This window comes from Lycorma delicatula, chromosome 1 (genome assembly GCF_047948215.1).
Source record: "Lycorma delicatula isolate Av1 chromosome 1, ASM4794821v1, whole genome shotgun sequence".
Taxonomy (NCBI): domain Eukaryota; kingdom Metazoa; phylum Arthropoda; class Insecta; order Hemiptera; family Fulgoridae; genus Lycorma; species Lycorma delicatula.
In genome coordinates this window covers 87,046,228-87,066,950 of record NC_134455.1, presented here as the reverse complement: position 1 = coordinate 87,066,950, position 20,723 = coordinate 87,046,228, and the positions used below count along the sequence as shown (strand labels likewise).

At 31.7% G+C, this 20,723-nt stretch overlaps 1 protein-coding gene across 3 annotated transcripts in view; it reads left to right on the top strand.

Annotated features, from left to right (window-relative positions):
- Window positions 1–20,723, top strand: part of LOC142319837 (nucleolar pre-ribosomal-associated protein 1) — a 246,924-nt gene that overhangs the window by 43,450 nt on the left and 182,751 nt on the right. For all 3 annotated transcript variants that reach the window (XM_075357521.1, XM_075357512.1, XM_075357518.1), the window contains exons 4-6: window positions 617–762; window positions 4,724–4,921; window positions 12,866–13,104. In XM_075357521.1, coding sequence (XP_075213636.1) covers window positions 617–762; window positions 4,724–4,921; window positions 12,866–13,104 — 583 coding nt within the window. The remainder of the gene's footprint in view (window positions 1–616; window positions 763–4,723; window positions 4,922–12,865; window positions 13,105–20,723) is intronic.

The following is a 20,723-nucleotide window of genomic DNA, read 5'->3' as shown; positions in this document are numbered from 1 at the left end:
TGAGGGTTTTTAATTTTTTTTAAGTGTGCAGTGTACTGTAATGTGTTAAGTTTTTAATTGTATAGTAATATAAAATTTGTTAATATTATAATATACTGTATATAATTTACTTAAGATTAAAAAAATCTTTTTTAAGTTTTAACCACTTGAACAAAAATGTGCACTACATTTTCTTTCTTGATTTTTTTTTAATTAAGGTAAGTCATGAGTACACTACTGTAATTTTATTTTTGTAAGAGAGAGATCATTTTGATATATGTTGGATTTATAATTTTTTATTTACTATTTTATTTATTTTCACAGCTTATGTAGTATTTAACACTTATCAAACTTTATATTATGTGCTTACTTGATTGATATAAAGTTGATTTATACTAGAAATATTACCAATTATTTGTTCTTAACTGTCATAGATGAGATTTTACTCCATTGACCAACTTTTCTATTATCTGGCTACAACCTGGTCCCATCTAAATCTGTTAAAAGAGAGACTGCTATCATCATAAACTTGTTGACACTTCTGAAATTTGCATTATATAAGTTATAATTATATATTTTTTTACCTTCTTTTTAATGTAGAAATAAATATAGTCAATTTTATACATACCTGTTTCAGAATCCTAAGTGATTTTCCATTACTTCATAAAAGTGCTGAAGAAGCATGCTGTTATCTCCTTCATGAATATATGCCAACTATTCATTTGATGATTGCGCCATCTGCATCTGTTAATCATAAAATTGTTGCACTAAAATTACTTACAAGTTAGTATTGTGTAATCATGTTATAAATCTTCTATAGTTTGAATTATCATCATATTGTTGTAAGAAAAGTTTTTTCTTGATAGATTTTTTATTTTTAGTGAAATTTAAAAAAATATATTTAAAATTAGGGTTCAGGGACTGGAAAAACAATCACAGAGGAATGAGTACAGATCTAGAAGGCTACTTATTTTATACATTGTATTTTGATGATCTATTTTGGTGACTAGTTCTTTGTAACAACGATGACTGATGTAAACTATTTGGTGAGACATTTAACAGAAGTATATAATATGGCTAGTCTAACAGTGAATTTCTCAAAGATAAAGAATCTTTTATGCAAAATTGGAAGGAGGTTGTGGTAATCTGTGTACATAAATCAGAAGCAATTGTTTGTCTCTGTATCTTCTATATATTTGGTTGGTGTGAATGATTCTTTTGCTGGTGCTTTTATTAACTTGATGGATAGTTTAGGTGTAAATTTACACTGATAACTCTATTCTAGGGTGACAATAAAGCTTTAGATTGGCATCTGTCAGTTTTCTGACCATTATTTGTTTCTTAAACGGTGCTTGTAGAACTGTTGTGCAATTGCTTACAGTAATACTGAAGAAAAAATTTTTTTTTTTTGATTCAAGGAACAAAATATGTGATCTTCTTATAGGACTTTTCATGCTGAATTAAAATATGTAAATACATTTTCTTCACCACCTGTTACTTTTTGTGGTACATAGGTACTTTGAAAGAAATTTAAGAATTTACATGCATCTAGGGGACTGTACAATTCAGCGTACTTGAAGTTTGAATCCTGAACTAGGGAGTTAAATTCACCTTGAGTTATCAGATGAAATTCACAGGAAGAGAATTCTGCTTAAAAAATAGGATCATTTTGCTTCTCATGTTGCTTTACAAGGCTACCTCATATTCTGATTCATCTTCTGAAGTTAAGTGTGTTGGAGCATGCAGTGTAGATAAGTCCTCTGGCCTTATAGTGATACCTTATAGACCTTATACAGACCTTATAGTGGACTGTAAATTCAGTTTCTGCACTGTATTTGGATTTACTACGTATTGTTTTTTATCTTTGTAATCCAAAAATAACATTTTGACTAATGGTTTTGTGATTCATGCCACACCATCAATATGGCAAAACTCATGTGATAATTAGCCTTGCCCAGTCTGTTAGGTGTTTCTCACAGGTCAAACAGCAGATTTGAGAGGCCCAGTTCTTGTCAATCAACTATAATAGTTCAAAAATGTTTTAGCTAGTGGAGTCAAACTACATTGTTCTTTAAATATCAAATCCCCATATTAATAATAGAAGTTATCCACATCGTTTATGTTCTTCATTGGCTTATTCACTAATAGAACACACATGACGCTAACTGTAAATCACAAAACAGAATGAAATCACTGTACGTACAAACACAGCAAACTTTAAACAATATTGATGTATTAATTGCATGACTCAGCAGACTGCTCTGTACTGACATAGCAGAACCTACAGTAAATAAATCATCATGCACATACATCTTTTGCCTTTATAATGTTATGCTTGTAGCCTACCTTCAATAAGAAATCATTTAAAATATTCTTTTATTTTCATAAGTTATCCCTAAAAAAAAAATACATAGAATTTTGCAAATGCAATACTTAAAAAAATGTTATACATAAAACTATGGTTGATGGAAAATTTTTGACTGCATTCTTGAATTCAGCATAAAAAGTTACATCTGGAACACAATAAAGCTTTCATGTGCCAAAAACTATATTTATAGTGTAATATTTTTGTCACTAATTCACATTTGATTGTTTTTTATTTTTGTTGTAGATAGAAAACTTATTTTATATTTTTTCTTTGTGAATTGTTTTTTTTTCTGTTGTACTATAATATACAGTTGTTTTATTTTTTTATCTTTTAGATAGGCATTGTTATAAATCATACATATCTATGATGATGAAAAAGTGCTGTTTTTTTTATGTATATATATTTTGGTTTTGTAGTTTTTAAAAAAATAAAAAGTCATATTGGGGAAGACTAAAAAACCAAAATCTTACTATATCATTTTAAAGAAAATTCCTAGAAGAAAATATTACAGAAACAATAATTTTTTTATTATAACAATGCCTGCATTGTTTCACATCTTCCTAAACAGATGTTTATGGTGTTATTAAAAATATAAAATAAGAAAATTATACAAAATGCACTAAAATAGCTTACCAAAAAAATAAATGATCATCAAGTCCACAAGCAGAGTGTGCATGTGCATTTGAATTAAACAGAATGTGTCATATTTTATGATGTCACCTTTCATGTAGGCTAGCAATGTTTTAAGTTGATATTTAAAGTGTTAAGTAAGCTGACTAAATATGTTCTGTTAGAGATTGCTGTATGATTTCCACAAGTGAAACTTAGGAAAAAGACTAAATTTTATTTTGGTATTATTATATTTATCAGTATCTTTTCTTAAGATACTTATGATTTAATAGAAAATTTGATTATGCAATGACTTTTGTGGGTAGATGAGTGACCTTCATTTTAGTAGAAGTACTAACTATATATTATCTGAGGCCTGCTTTTAAAGTTAAATCTCCTTTGAATTTGTTTTCTATATACGAGATGTAAACAGGTGGTGCTTGCATACCTCAGTTATTAAAATTTTTTATTTTAAATTGTTTAAAATTTCAATTGGCTTCCTTCACTATTTGGTTCATTTGTGATATAATTGCTGTGGATAAATTATAATAGTTTTCAGGACTTCAAGAATTAAAGCAAATTAAATATGAAAAAAATTTCTGTGAAATATATAATGAAAGTTTGATAGTGGGTACTATCCCAATGTTAAATAAAATCTGTTACCCAGAGGAACACCAGATAGAATCTACTAGACAGGACATCATGTAGGATTATCCAAACCACAGAAAACGTTAATTAAATTTGCCCTTATCCTTGATAAAATTGAAAGAGAGGTTTGAAAAATTATATCTTATTTAAAGGTCAAAAAAAAAAAGGCTGAAGTGTGTGTGCGTGAGCATGTGTGTATGCAGCATATGCGTGTGTGGACTTATTATTTAAAGTGGGTGAGACTTAAAATGAAATAAATTCTCAGAAGGTTCACTTTGGAACTCCAGCAACTTGGGTTACACATTGTTCAGAAATTCAGATTATTTGAATTTTTAATTTATTTAAAATTACTGAATTTATTTCAATTTATCCAAAATTTTGTGAATTTTAATTTAAAATTTTAAAGTAGTGAATCTAAAATTTTAAAACGCTTAGTGAATTTTTCTTCCTTTTAAAGAAGTTAACTAAAATCACCAGAAAAAGAATAAAAGAAATACTGAAAGCATTTGAATTGCAGGCATAATGGAAATCAGAGAAGATTATTTAGACAGATAAAGTGATAAGTTAAGTTAATGGGAATTGTAGCGCAATTAGAACAATTCAGAATAGGAAAGCTAAATGACTAAGACATGTGAGAGAAGATTGATTAAAAAATGCTAGAAGGATTAGTAGAAAGTGCAAAAATGAGAGGACAGAAAAAGACTAAAATTATAATGATTTAAAATTAAAGCGGAGCTATCTAGATTTTAAAAGTTCAGCTGGTAATAGGGAGAATAGAAATGAGGACAGGTAGATATGATGATTTGAATATGACCATATAATAATGATATGGCCATATGATAATGATGAAGAATTTTTTTCTAAATATTGAAGTTTATTATTATTATTATTTATTTCTAATATTTCTAGATTATTCTTTATACTTTTTATTATATGTCTATCTGTAATGAGGTCTTTTGGTGTCAAGATTTGTAAATTCTTTAATTTAAAGAGAAGTTAATTGCAATATTCACTAGATAAGTGTTAACATAGTTTTTATTCATGTGTTCTTGCTAGTACTATTGGTGATTAATTAATTGATTATAGATTGACTTATTATTATTATTGTTGTTGTTTCAGGTGTTGTTTCTTTAAGTACTCAGTTAGCTAGAGATGTATTAAATTCTATTAATCTTGAATACAGTAATGTGGAACATCTTGCTGCACAAGTAAGTCCTTATGATAGCAAGAATGTTCGAATTACATTTATTCATTTTATTTTATCTTTCATGGTTGATGGCAATTCATATCTGATAAGGCAGCTGTTACAGAATAAAGGTAATTGATATCCTTGATTAACTTATTTTTTTTATAATTACCTTTATCGAGTGATAATGAAATGTTTATTTGTATACAGGTTTTAATGTTTCTATAGAAAATACTACAAATTTTAGCATATCAAGTAATATGTAGTTTTATGTCAAAAACTATTAAATTGCTTCTATTGAAATAAGTGAATATGTTGTTACTTTTGTTTTGAGTTTTTCTTTGTATTTTCTAGTTTAAATAACCCTAATGTCCAACATATTCATTTATGAGAAAGAAATCTATTTAATGAAAAAATATATATGTGTATCTGACTTAGCTGTTGTATCATTCATATCAAGAAGCATGGTGCATTGGTTTGTTTGCTGTAGGTGCTCACATTTTTATTTTGAATGAAGTGCTTCTTACATAACTACCATCTAGTGAAAAAAAAATTGAAGTAACAACTGTATAATAAATTGTATTGTGTACCATAAACAGTACATTATTGGCATTAAAAGCTAATATACTTATTATTTTTTTAAATTTTGTTAAAAAATAACTATCGTAGATATAAGTTTTTTGAAATTTTATAAAAATAAATATGTGTAGAGTAGATGTTAATGCAAACAACACTTGTGTACTATAAAAAGTACACAATACAATTTATTATACGAGGTGCGACAATAAAGTAATGAGACTGATTTTTCTTTACAAGATGTGGCAACCCTGCAGCTTGCGTAGGCACACCATCTTTGACCTTGGTCTATAAGCTACTTCTAGTCCAAGTGGCACGTGGATGCAACTGATCAGTCGTGAGTTGTGCTGTAATAAGTGAACACGTGTTTGTGTCTTTCGTCACAGAAATGAAACCGCAAAATATTGCGCAATGGTATGCCATTTCTTTTTGCGTTAAATTGGGTGAAAACGCGACGACAACTTATGGTAAGCTTCAGAAGGCTTTTGGTGAGAAGGTTATGTCAAGAGCTCAAGTTTTTCAGTGGCATAAAATTTTTAGTGAAGGCAGAACGAATGTTGAAGATTCAGACCGCAGTGGACAACCATCAACCTCATGGACAGATGTCAATTTGACCAGGGTGCGTGAAATCGTACAATCTGATCGAAGATTATTCGTGAAAATGATTGCAGAAGAACTCAACATCAATCGATAAACGGTTCGTCTAGTATTAACTGAAGATCTTGGTATAAGAAAGATTTGGACAAAAATGGTCCCCAAAAATCTCACACAACAGCGAGAAACACGGAAAAATGTGGCAACCGATCTGTTAGAGCAAACGGAAATCAATCAGATTTGTTGAGCCGTGTTAGCACTGGTGATGAAGGTTGGTTTTTTCAATACGATCCAGAGACAAAACGCCAAAGTTCGCAATGGTGCTCAAAGGGATCACCCAAACCAAAAAAAGCTTGCATGTCAAAGTCAAAGTCAAAAGTGAAATGCATGCTTGTGTGCTTCTTTGATTCCAAGGGAATTGTTCATAAAGAGTGGGTGCTTCCTGGACAAACAGTTAACCAATATTTCTACAAAGAAATTTTAGAAAGACTTTGTAAACGAGTTCTTCGTGTCCGTGCCAACATTGCTGATAATTGGATTCTGCATCACGATAATGCGGCATCCCATACTGTTCTGTCAGTACAGCAATTTTTAACCTCAAAACAAACTTCAGTACTACCACAGCTACCTTATTCACCAGATATCGCTCCGTGCGACTTTTTTCTATTTCCAAGAGTCAAAATGGCGGTCAAGGGACAACACAAGATTTCCAAAAAGCTGTGATGAGAGTCTTGGAGGATATTACAGAAGATGGGTTCCAGAAATGTTACCATCTATTGCAGAAGCTCTGGAATAAGTGTGTGCAATCAGAGAGGAACTACTTTGAAGGAGACAACATTAAACATGACTAAAACGGTAAGCAATATTTTTTTCACATCAGTCTCATTAGTTTAATGTCGCACCTCATATATATTTAATCCATAGATTAGACAATTTAATCCATATCACTGGATTAAATTGTCTGTTTTTTGGCAGTGCAAGGCTGCCAAACTGTAAGTGGGTAAACCCATTGGGTTGGTCTAGTGGTTAATTAATCATTGCTGATCAGCTGATTTTGAAGTCGAGAGTTCTAAGATTCAAATCCTAGTAAAGGCTGTTACTTTTACTTGGATTTAAAGGATCGCTGATACCAGTGTTCTTTGGTGGTTGGGCTTCAATTAACCAACCACAAGTCTCAGGAACGATCGACCTGTGACTGTACAAGACTGCACTTCATTTACATGCATTCATATCATCCTCATTCATTCTCAAAGTAATATCTTACGTTGGTTCCAGAGGCTTAAATGGTAAAAGAAAAAAAAACTGTAAATTGGTGACTTATTGAATACTTCATTAATTACACCTACCATTTAGACTTGAGTTAGTTAAAAATTATGACAAAAAATAATATAAAACATATTTTTAAAGAATTTAGATTTTATAACAATTTTGTCATTTAGTTAAAATTAATTTGAAAAATTAAAATTAATATAAAAATCAAGGCTTGGTAAAGAAATGTTCACATTTCAATAAATAGACAATTCAGAAAAGTATTGGCAAAAATAATTTTGCAGCTCACATGTTTTAATACTAAACTGTCTTAAGTTTGATAAGTAAAAAAATCTATATATTGTAAATATATAGACCCTTGGACTTAACACTGTAAATGGATTCTTTTAAGATTAAATAGTTTTATAACCAAATTTAAAAGAATATTATATAAAAAATTACACCATCTTAACCTATAATGGTTGCTCTATTTAGAGGCATAACACACTATCTGCTAAATAATAACTCTAAGGAAATAGATAGGTTCAACGTAACACTTTTCCCCTTAGAGGCATATAACATCATGTGGACTTGGTGTTTTATGCCTCTAGAAATTTTCTCTACTTATAACACTATCTCTACATGGTGTTGTTTGCCTCAAATTAACGCTAGTGGATTTTTTTGGAAACATGGCGGCTATTTAGTTCTCTTGCAATCACTATTTTTGTTGTGTACTGTGTTGTGTTTTTCTGTTTGATATGTGTTTACTGTAGCATCAATTTTAGTGTAAAAATAATATGAGTTCTTTTCAAAATTCTCAAGCTGAGAAAATTGAAAATGTTTCACATTCACCAGAGGTTAGTTATAGTTTGATAAGTAACCAACAATCAACCATACAAATTTTACAAAATTATTTATTTTTAAGCAGCGATGATGATGATTATTTTAATGATGATACTGATTCCGATAAGAATTATGTACCTTCTTTCTTTCCTGTTTAGCCTCCGGTAACTACCGTTCAGATAATACTTCAGAGGATGAATGAGGATGATATGTATGAGTGTAAATGAAGTGTAGTCTTGTACATTCTCAGTTCGACCATTCCTGAGATGTATGGTTAATTGAAACCCAACCACCAAAGAACACCGGTATCCACGATCTAGTATTCAAATCCATGTAAAAATAGCAGGCTTATGTACCTGAAAGTAGCCAAAGTTCCACATCAGATAATGAAGATAATGATTGTGATGTTGAAAACAGTTGTGCTAAACCTAAGAGGCGTGTTAAAAACAAATCTCTTATTGAAAAGAAAGGCAGAAAAAGGGTAAGAAATACTGATGAATGGTTGTATACTAAACGAAAACAAAATTATGCGGCAGGGAAAGAGTACATCAGTAAAAAGGGTAAGCATGTAAAAGCAAGAACTATGAAAGGTGCATGTTCTTGTAGGATGCAATGTAGTTAAAAAATCTCAGAAAATGATCGATTACAGATTTTTAATCTGTACTGAGATGCTGAAAAAAAGCAATGACTTAAAAAGACAGTTTGTGAGCTCTTGCATAGAAAGCATCCCTATTGCTCGTTCTAGGAAAAATGATGGTAGTAGGCCATTGGAAAATTCTTTAATTTACTATTTTAAAATAAATAATGTGAAGATAAGGGTGTGCAAGGTAATGTTCTTGAATACTCTATCAATTTCAAACACTGTTGTAGTAAACATTATGAAAAAAATACAGCAAGGAGGGTTAATCAAACCAAATTTGAGAAGTAAACATACCCCAAGTAACAAAACTCCAGAAGAGGTGATTGATATTGTCATCAGTCACATTTCCTCTTTTCCGGCTTATGAGAGCCAATACACCAGAGAGAGGACTGCAAAACAATAGTTAGGATCAGAACTAACAGTTGTGAAAATGTACCAGTTGTTCTTGCTGTACTGTTCTGAAAATAACATCAGGTCTGAACATATTGCAACTGAATCCACTTATCGTCATGCATTTAATATCAAATTTAATCTTTCGTTCAAAACACCTGAGACTGACACATGTGATACTTGTGGTTCATTCATTGCTCAATTGAAGGATAATTTGAATAACGAAGAAAAAGATCAAATTAAGAAAGATCATGATTCACATTTAGAAGAATCTAAAACCAGATATGATTTAAGGAGTACTGACACAACTGTCTAAAAGTAACCCAAAATACAAGGTTCTCACTGGTGTCTTCCTAAACCTATTTTAACAAACACTGTCAGTTTTTATAAAAGAAAAATGTGGACATTGAATTTCTCATTATATGATTCATCTGATGGATCATCCCATTGTATGATATGGGATGAGTCAAAAGGCAAAAGAGGAGACAATGAAATGACTTCGTGCATATTAAAGTGGGCTGACCATGTCATTCCTAACTCACAACAATTAACTATAGGATCAGATAATTGTTACGGGCAGAATAAGAATGTACAAATTGTGATGTGCTTTTTTTTATTTTAAGCAAGTATCCAAAAATTAAAACCATCAACCAAAAGTTTTTACTCAAAGGACACAGTCATATGGAGGCGGACACTGTTCATGCAGTTATCGAAAGAACAAGGAAAAAGAGTAAAGCATTGTCTATTGTCACTCCGTGGGACTAGCAACAGTTTGTTCGACGTTGTTCAACTAAAGTTACAGTACACAACATGGAACTTCAAGATTTCAAGGACTTAAATCTCTTTGTACAAAAGATGCACCTTTGATACACCAAAAAATTGATGAAAATAAAGAACAAGTGTTACTATCCCAGAGTGTCCATCTGCAAGTTCGCCAAGAAGACATTGGTACACTCTATTTTAAGACTTCTTTTACTGAAAACGAGTTCACAAAAATAAATTTTAAGAGAAATATTAGAATAAACAATGTTAAATTACCAGTGACCTTAGAAAATTTTTCTAACATTCAAAAACCAATTTCTACCAATAAATACAATGATATTATTTAACTACTACCATTTCTACCAACAGAATGTCATATGTTCTATAGAAACTTAAAACACAATAGTGGTGCCAGCAACTACCCAGATGAAGATGTTACTGTTTTTCTTGTGTTTTTCCTTTTTTCTTGAATGCGTCTCACATAGTCTAAATGACTACGACTCATTTAGTGATCTGAGGATTAATAGCTTATATTAATGAAATTTCTAATGTTTTTCCTGATGCACAAAGTTTTTTAATCATTCTAAATTGACAAAGCACATTTTTACTTAACCATTGGGTTGAAAGAAACCATTAAATTAGAAGAAAAGACATTATAATCTTACGATGAAAAAGGTGATAAACTTTTCTTAAATAATGAAATTTAACGCATATTCATTTCTTTGCTACTTACAACAGTCTATGTATTCATTTTTTTGTTATACTTTCATAATTTTAATTTTCTTAAATCGTTTTTCAACTTAACTATAGTTTAATTACATTAAATTGTTAATATTGATAATAAGTTTGTATACATTATCATGTAAGATTACCTTAAATTTATTCTGTATTGTAACATTTATTATACTCATGTTTATTATTAAATGAAACAATAATTAAGTTTGTCTTGTTAATTTTACAAACAATTTGTTTTTAAAATGTTTAAGGAGATGGTGTTAATATTTGTGAAAAATAAGAGATATTAATTTAGAGGCATGAAACACCATGTCCGCTTTTTTAATAAAAAACAAATAAAATTATAAAAGTGTATTAGTGTGTTAAAGCTGACCATAATAGTCAAACAAATGCCAAAAATCATATAGAAACTAATTAAATTAATAGAGCCAGTAAGGAAGAAATGAGTAAGCAAACTTTGATGAGCTATTTCTCAGAAAGATGAAATTGTGACATGGTGTTATGCCATGGAGGCATAAATTTATTTAGTTTAAAGTTGAGCAAATTCACCATCTTAAGAGGAAGGGAAGCCATCCGAGAAAAACAGAAATAAGCTTAATGATGCAAAGAATGTTTGTCAATATCATTTTTTTTAGTACAAATAGCTCAAATTTGTTTTTAAATTGAAATATTTAAACACGTTTTTGAAATCAGAGTGTTACGAATAAAATTAATAAAAATTATTTATTATTATGAAAGTTTATAAAGGATTAAGAATTGAAAGTACAAAGTCATTAGTCAATTTTATTCCTAGAAGAGAACAATCCATTTTCTCTTATCACCAATAATTTTATTTAAACTTAGCATACAGTAAAATACATTCAGTGAAAATAAGTATATTAACCACATGACTTCTGTTACAAAACTGATATGATTTTTATATGGTAGCTATAAACATTATACAAAAAATGTGATTAACAGTCAAATACTTCTCTTCTCAATTCTGAAATAGTATGTGTAATCAAAATACTGGGTATACAAAATAGAATATCAGGGTTGTAATTTGTTATAATATCTCTTGGATGAGGTGTACAGTAATCTCAATTAGAATCAAAGAGCAAAATCACCAGTTTTAGTTGCGCACATGTCCTCAGACAGATTCTGTATCTTTCCACTTCACAGCACTATTAGAAAAGATGGTGACTCCTGAACATTAAGTCTTCTGTTTTGCCGTTTGCCGTTTGTGAATCTGTAGTTACAGTTAATTTACATTTTGTAGAAAGTTTAATTGTGATCCTCTAAGTGAGGATAACATTTGTCAATGGCATAATCAGATGAAAACAACTAGATATCTGTGTAAATGGAAGAATATGGGACAACTAATGGTGTTTGAAGAAAATTAAACATGTTAGGGAGTCTTTCCTGCTTAGTTGTAAAAAATCTGCTAGGAATGCCAATTTTGAACTAGCTATGCCAGTAATGACAATGTGGAATGTTTTAAGGAAATTCTTACACATGCCTGTAGACAGGCAGTACAAGCCTACACACTGGTTGGTAGGCTTGTACTGATTGCAGTGTTGGTTTACACTGTGCATACCAACTTCGCAATCAAAATGTTGCAGCCTGTAGATGGTGACTTTTTTGATTGCATTGTGTTCAGTGATGAGTTAACACTTTATCTTAGTGAAAAAGTTAATACACATAATTTCTGTTGCCTACTGATTCATCCGATTTGAGGGTGCAAGCAAATGTCTCTTCTATACTCCAGGCATGCTGTTAAAGGTATGGCACATACCCCTCCTATCTGTTGGATGCATGCTGCTTGATGAAAGGTTGTTATATTTACCACTTGTAGGAAAAAAACTGTATTATCTTTTATTTTATTAATGATTTATTACTGTGAGAAAGTTAAGAGATATTAAATAGCTTTAAAACACTTTTTTTTATACCTTGAGTATATTTTGTACTATACGATGACTGTAAACAAATTTATGTTAGGAGGGATTAAAAAGCCAGGATGAAGAAACAATTTTTTGAGAGAAAGATGGTTAAAGGATTGTAAAAATATTGTAAATATTTTACTATTGTAAAAATATCAGCACTTTTGCTTAGAAGTTTCTGCTTTCACAGAAATCAGCTAATTGACAATGATGCTAAGCAGTATTGTAATAGTGGGTTAAGTTTATTGTTCATGTTATTTTTCAGAGGATGGTCCCTTTTATCTAATAATCGTAATTCTTTTTAGCTTAGAAATAAAGAATGTAGTTACCTGGACCTTCTGATTAATGTCTTAGATGTGTTTTTTTAGGATTATTGCGGTTAGTGACTCAAGATTTGATTTTTGATAATAGTACAACAATTATTTTTTTATTGACTACCTTGTATGAGAAGGTAGTTTCAACTACTATGATTCCTAAGTCATTAAAGTTACATTGTTTTAACACAGCTGTACTAATTACATTATTTGAACTGTATAATTGGCTTGGACCTAAGCACTGGGTTTCAAAAAAAAGTTTAACTGAAGATCGTTTTACAATTTTATTTAAGGTAAGTGCAATTTTTGTTTAAGAATAAAATGTAATGTATATAATTTGTCCTGGATCAAGAAGTAAATTATCCAAATAATAGATAACCCTCTGTTATTTCTTCCCTTTCTCCCTACTCTTTTTTTCTTCCATACTTCCTTTTTCCTTAGTTAGGATAGAAATATTGGAATTGTTTCAGCTGCCAGGTTGGTACCATCTTGATATGCTATTGTCACCTACATTGCTGTAACCACTTTATTGGGTTTGGTGGAAGATGACTCAGCCATAGGGTGCATTCAAGGGGTTGCATAATATTCAAAAACGTTGCTGAGAAATTTTTCAGATACCTCAGGCCTCCTGCTACTCCTGAACTTTATTATGTATAATTTAACTTTTGACCCAAACATATGTGTGGACTTAAACAGAATCAATCAATCAAATATGTAACTAGTTTTTTCATATTGTGAAAAATGAAGCTAACAGTTTACATTGTTCATAGCTGATTACTATGGAAATTGAATGGTCAGTAGTGTGCTTTTGCAATAAAAATGTTTTATAAAACCAATGATAGTTTGGAAAATGCACAGAGAAAGTTTCGATGGCGTTGTAATTTAGGAAGTTCCATCAAAACATGTGATAAAAATATGGATTAAAAACTTTGAAGAGACTGGATCGACTGTGAAAAAGAAACTGACAGGACAACAAAGAAGACTTTGTACTCCACACAATATTGAGGCTGTACGCTTTTCAATTGTACCAAGCACAAAGTGTTCAATTTGTAAACAAGCAGCTGTGTTCGAGTTGTCGCAAGAGAGTGTTTGCCAAATTCTTCATTTGACTTAAAGTTGAAAATTTTATCCTTACAAGTTACAGATCGTGCAAGAACTGAAAGAGAACAATCATCAGTTCCCAGGTGTTCAATTTGTAAACAAGCAGCTGTGTTCGAGTTGTCGCAAGAGAGTGTTTGCCAAATTCTTCATTTGACTTAAAGTTGAAAATTTTATCCTTACAAGTTACAGATCGTGCAAGAACTGAAAGAGAACAATCATCAATTCCACTTTGATATCTGTCAAAAAATTATGGCAAACATTAACGAGGACAACAAATTTCTGGATAAGCTGTGGATTTCAGATGATGCACATTTCCACATCACACGTTATGTGAACAAGCACAACTATTGTTACTGGGCAGACAACAACCCCAATGAAGTTCATGAATTGCCTTTACACAGCATCAAGGTACTGGTAAGGTGTACAGTTTTGTCATATGGGGGTCATCGAACCTTACTTTTTGAAAATGAGGAGCAGACTACAACTGTCACTTCAAATTGGTATGTTCACATGCTGCAATCTTTTGCTATACCTTCATTGAACAATTTCCGACACCAGCATGAAGCCTGGTTTCAACAGGATGGTATGATGTCGCACACTGCAAGGCAGTCAATGACAGCTGTGCAAGAATTATTCGGTAACCATGTCATCTCAAGATTCAGTGACATTTCCTGGCTCTCATGATCACTGAGTTTGTCAGTTTCTGATTTTTTCTTGTGTTTCAGTACCTTAAGAATGTGGTCTACTTATTGATTTGAAAATTAATATTGAAGTTGAAGAAAATTTTAAACCAAATACAATCAATCGCGTATTGTTTATTAATATATGAAAATGTAGTAGCTTACTCACCGTTAACCGGCAAAGTAATTAAACAACCTTCATAAGTAGAAATTTTAATTCTTTTTATTTGCTTTCGCTGAAAGTAATGATGTCCGATTTTAAAATGAATTTAAAAGAGATTAAAACTGTTAAGCGAGTGGTAAAAAACACATTTTCATTTTATTTCATCATAAATTTGAAAAAAATGTTGTGAAAAGGCTGTATCTCGAGAATGGCTGAACCTAGACGGATGAAACTAGTGGCTATCATTCTGCCACTAGTTGGCCAGATGTTGGAAAGTATTCTTCTAGCTAAGCCTTTCAAAATTGCATTAGAATTGGGCTAGGATGCACCGTTTTCGAGTTACGCCCTTTTTTAAAATTTGACAGAATCTTTTTTAATGTATTGAATAAGTTACACATATACTGGATCAAATCATCTTTATTATATTTGAATAAGTTACTCAACTTCTGGATCAATCTTTTAATGGGTTGATCCCGCTTTCGCTGAAAGTAATGATGTCCGATTTTTAAAAATGAATTTAAAAGTGATTAAAACTTTAGCTGAACACTTTTTCATTTTATTTCATCATCAATTTCAAAAAATGTTGTGAAAAGGGCGTATTTCAAGAACAGGTGGACATGGGCGGATGAAACTACCACCAATCGATTCTAAAAATTGGAAAGTACCTTTTCAGTCAAGCCTTTGAAAATCACGTTAAAAATGGCCTAGGAAGCACCGCTTTCGAGTTACGCCCTATTTAAAAAAATTTTGGATTTAAAATTGGCCCTCGATCTTACCTGAGGTTTTCGACTAATTAGCACGGGAAAAGAGACGATTGCATGGTGAGAATTTAACTGGAAAGTGGCGGTGCTCTCCATAAGAAAAAAACCTCGGGTTCTGGATCATTTATTGAAGACAATGTTTGATCTATTATTGAAGAAAACAAGAGTCGCGTTTTGGTATGCTTTTTGCACTAGATAGACGCTTGCGTGGTGAGAATTTAACTGAAAAGTGGCAGTCGATCTCGTGAAAAGAGACCTCATATATTGCACTATTCGTTCTTTAATGTATTAGTGATCCAGAACATGCGGTTTCTATACTACTCATTTTGTATATAACTTTTAGATGGAACGTGATTTTGTTTATCAGATAATGTCAACTGCCAGAACAGTAGGGTGTGGTCTGTGAGTAATCCTTATGAAATTTTAGAACAATCGCACTACATGATGAAAATATCTAAATTTGGGGTGTTATATCTCATAAGCAGATAATCATTTAGTTTTTCTAGAACACAGTAAACTCTTATTGTAATGAAATCATTTATTAGTCAGCTAAATGAGGAAGAAGTTACTATATTGTAGTTCCAACAATATTGTACAATGGTGCACACCACCAGTGTTTTGTTAAATTTTCTGCATAAAATTCTCAGGGATAGGCCCATTTCAAAGCATATTTGGCTATCGAGATCCCCAGATCTTACACTTACTGTTTTATTATTTAGTTTTGCTTATGGGGAGCAATGAAAGGATCTATATACAAGAACAGCCTTTGTTTCCTGGATTAACTGAAGAATAAATTATCTAAATTTGTTATTGCTGTTGTCATGTGGTGCTAAAGTGTGTATTTTCGAACATGTTGAAATATGTTCAGAGTTAAAGACAAATACTGGCTATATTGAGCATCTCCTGAAAATAAAAATTCATTTTAGTAAGTATTACTTCTGTTTCTAGTATTTTCATTTGAATATAATAAATTAAATTTTATAAATTCTGTTGCACAGTTTTATTTTTACTATACAGTATGAGTGTGGTGTGGAGAGTTAGTAAATTAGGGTTCATACAATCTGAAAAGTCACATTAGTGAATTAAGAAAGTCAGGATAGTAAGTTATCAGGGAGAGAGAGAAAAACTTTAATCCTGGCTAAAAAATAATTTAAAATTTAAAAATGTTGATGTATTGTTAAATATTTTTTTCAGATTGAATATTCAATGTCTAGATGGCAAATATTGCCTATTACATTGGTCCTATTACGCTGGTCAACAATGATTTTGTCACATAGTCAATATTTGGTGAATCTTATGTATTTTTGGGCACTAATTACAAATATGAAGTCAGAATTTCTTTACTGGCCTCAGATTTTTTTATAATTTGCCTTCCTATTTCCCGCAAGTTCATGTGCATAAAAAATGCAAGTACAGTATGTTATTTATTTTATTTATTGTAGCAGTTAAGTTGTTAAAAAAACTTTAATTTTTGTTTGGTAATAAATATCCGTGAAAAAAAGTATTATTGTTATTTGCACAGTAATTAAAACAGTTACAAATGATACACTTATGATTGATGTCATATTTTTTCTAAATGTAACTATGTTACCCATTAGTCACATGGTATTATTACACATACATTGCGCAACATATATGAATTTTATTTTAGTGACTTAGTGCTGGATGTAACACTGCAAACAATAAAAATGTAACATGCTGACCAAGAAAAATATCAGCTACATCAGTCAAGTGTGAACTCTCATGTGTAACATTTATTGGTGTTGCTAGTTTTTTATCCCAATTTGTGATACTATTTTTCCCTGTTATGTATGTTAAATTATGTATATGGGTAAATCAAATATACACAGGATTTTTGTCCCTGAGCGTCTATGATTGGTAGGACTGGGACCGGGCTTCTAGTATGCTTGAGTGGGGTGATTAGGAGTGGGGAGAGCCGCCCATTCCACACCCAACCAATTCGTCAGTAACGCTCACGATGTCAGAGCAACAGGTGCACTCCTCCACTGCTCAACAATAATTATAAAATTTCTTGCTTGTGAAAGAGTTCAAGCGATGGAAATGTTCCGGAGATTTACTGCACAGTTCAGGAACCAAACATTGTCAACAACTTGTGTGTTTACTGGCATAAAGATTTTAAGGAAGGATGAGAATACTGGAAAATCAGGAAAATGATCGCCGTCCTTGGACCAGCATTACAGATGAAAACATTCGCGCGGTTCGAGAGATTCTTGAAGATGAACTATAGGTGAGAGTATCCAAAACTGCAGAGTAGGTCGGAATAAATTATGGGAGCTGTCAAGCGATCATCAAAAGTGGCCCTACAATTCTGTAAAGTGTGTGTCAGATGGATCCCACACCTTTTGACCACAGATCAGAAGTTGAGACGTTTGGAGGTCTATCAGAGGCAAGGTTTGTGAAAGAAGGTAATGCATCTTTGAGTCGGATCGTCACCTTTCGATGAAACATGGGTCCACCACTACACTCCCCAGTTGAAACAAGCCAGTATGGTTGGCGGAGGAAAGGGGAAGCAGCCCCAGTGAAAGCCAAGACTCGACTGTCAGCTGGCAAGGTTTTTTCAACTGTATTTTTGACTGACAAGGCATTTTGCTCATTGATTTTTTGCATGAGAGATGCATCATAAATGCTGCTAGTAAGCAGCATTGATTGTGCATTTACTGCATTTCGCAGTAGTAACTGCAAGTTCTTGAACGAGATGAGGGCTGCATATTGCCGCACAAGACGAGACCAATCAATTGGAGAGGCCATCCATCTCCACGACAATTCCAGAACCCATATTGCAGCTCTAACGGTCTCATAAGTAGAAGAAATGCAGTGGACTCAACTTAATAATTTTCCCTACAGCTTGGACCTATCGTCCTGCAATTTTCATTTGTTTGGACCACTTTAAAGAAGCTTTAGGGGGCAATGATTTGAAGTGACAAGGGTGTGGAGGGATTTGTATGCAATTGGCTCCTGATGCAACCAGCTTCATTCTGCGATGCTGGAATAAAAAACCTTCCTTCTCACTGGGAAAAATGTATTTCTAAAGCAGGCAAATAGAAAAATAAATTATATTTGTCTTTATTTTTCAATAAACAAATTAAAAAAAAAATAAAATTCCATTTATATTTGATTTACCCTTGTATATACTACATTAATGTGTGTATGAAGTGTTTGAAATTTTGTAATACTTGTTTGTGAGTGTATTGCAGTGAACTTTATAATAAAAACGTCACACAGATGCATTAACCATAGTTTCTACTACATTTGTTGGGAAGTGACATTCAAATTTCAGATGAGAAATATAACCACTGATTAGAAAAAAAACATACAAATTATATTTTAGATGTAAAGTGGGTGTTCAGGACAAGTCCTGGGCTCCTCATATTTGCTGCAATTCATTTGTAATTGTTGATTGGTTGGTTGAATGGATCTTGTCATGGGATATTTGCAATTTCAGTGGTTTGGAGATAACCAAAGGGTCACTTCATGGACTGCTATTTTTGTGTAACAAAAATATCATGGATAACAGCTGAAACTAGACATACTGTTAAATATCTGATATTCCTTTTGTTATGATACCAGTGCCTCATAGTCCAAAGTTTCCAATTCCAGTACCACCAGAAACATGGGAATTAGACGAATATGAAGGTGTTGATGTTGAAGGTTCTGCAGATATATTGGATGACGAATAAAGGAGAGATCCAGATTTTTTTGAAAGTATAAATGCTGAGCCACACTTAATTAATCAGTCGGAATTAAATCTAGTTGTTCGTGATCTAAATCTATCCAAGAATAAAGCAGAAGTTGTAGTTTGAAAGCAGTCTTTCTTCATGTTGGAAATAATATCCCATCAATCCCTAATGCTCATGCAGCTCATTTGAAGGAGTGTTATGAAAATATGAAACTTGTGTTGGATATGATTAAGTATGAGAAACATTTGTAGCATATATATGGAGACCTGAAAGTGGTAGCACTGTTACTTGGTTTATAACTGGGGTATACTAAATTTTGTTGCTTCTTCTGTGTGGGACAACAGAGACAGAGCATTATGTTAGGAAGAATAATTATGTTAAAAAGAGTGGCCAAAAAGAGAAACATAATTGTAGGAGAGAAGAATGTTTTGAGTCCAGTACTATTAAATCCTGAAAAAGTTTACCTTCTGCCAGTAAAGGTAGATTTAATGAAAAATTTTGGTAAATCAATGAATCAGATGGGACTGGATTTCACTTCCTAAAAAAAAGTTCCTAGTGTAAATGATGTTAATATGAAGGAAGATATATTTATTGGATTGCAAATAAGAAAACTAATGAATGATATTGAATTTGAAGACAATTTGAATGACTGTGAGGTTGCTGCATATGCTTTTGCATATTTTTGCATGCTTTTTTCTTGCGACAAAAAATGGTAATTACAAAAACTATGCCTGATTGAAAGAAACCACTTACATATTTGAAATCAACATCAAAAATACTATAAGATTCAGCTATTAACATTCTTGTAAGAAATAAAAAAAACAAAATTTTGTTGTCCAATGTTCTGTAAACTGTTATAATTTGTAAAGCCCAGTTAAAATGTCAGGAATGATGTAATCAATTTTATATGTGCACTATTACAATAAAATTGTGGCTAATACTTACTAAATTAAAAATGTATTTCTTAAATTATAAAATGATATTGACTTTTGATGAGCCGCTTGAGTAAAATTGTTTTGTTTATTACCTTAAAATCTCATTTTATAATGATGTTTGCAAATTAGTTGAACAGTATGCAGTGATCCATTTTTTCTTTTCCAAAGGTGATAAACCTGTTAGTATTTACTCTTATATAACCAAAAAATGTGGACTAAGTTATATGAACCGCAGATGTCTTTACAAATAGGTAGAAAATTTAGATTTGGTTTAACTTCAATGACTGATGAGCACTGTTCTGGACGTCCAGTTTAAGTTTTAATTGCAATGCTTACAACTTGCATACTATCTTGTCCAAGAAGACCAATGGATTACAGTTGAGATTACAACTGAAAAATTACAAGTAAGTGTTGGTACAGTTCATAATATTACCACCCACAAGCTCAAGTATTGTAAAACAAGTGCAAGATGGATTGTAAGAGAGTTGACAGATCACGTAAGGAGATAATACTTCATGTGCATGGAACTAAAACAACAGTCTGTGCAGGAAGGTTATGCTGTGATGATACACAT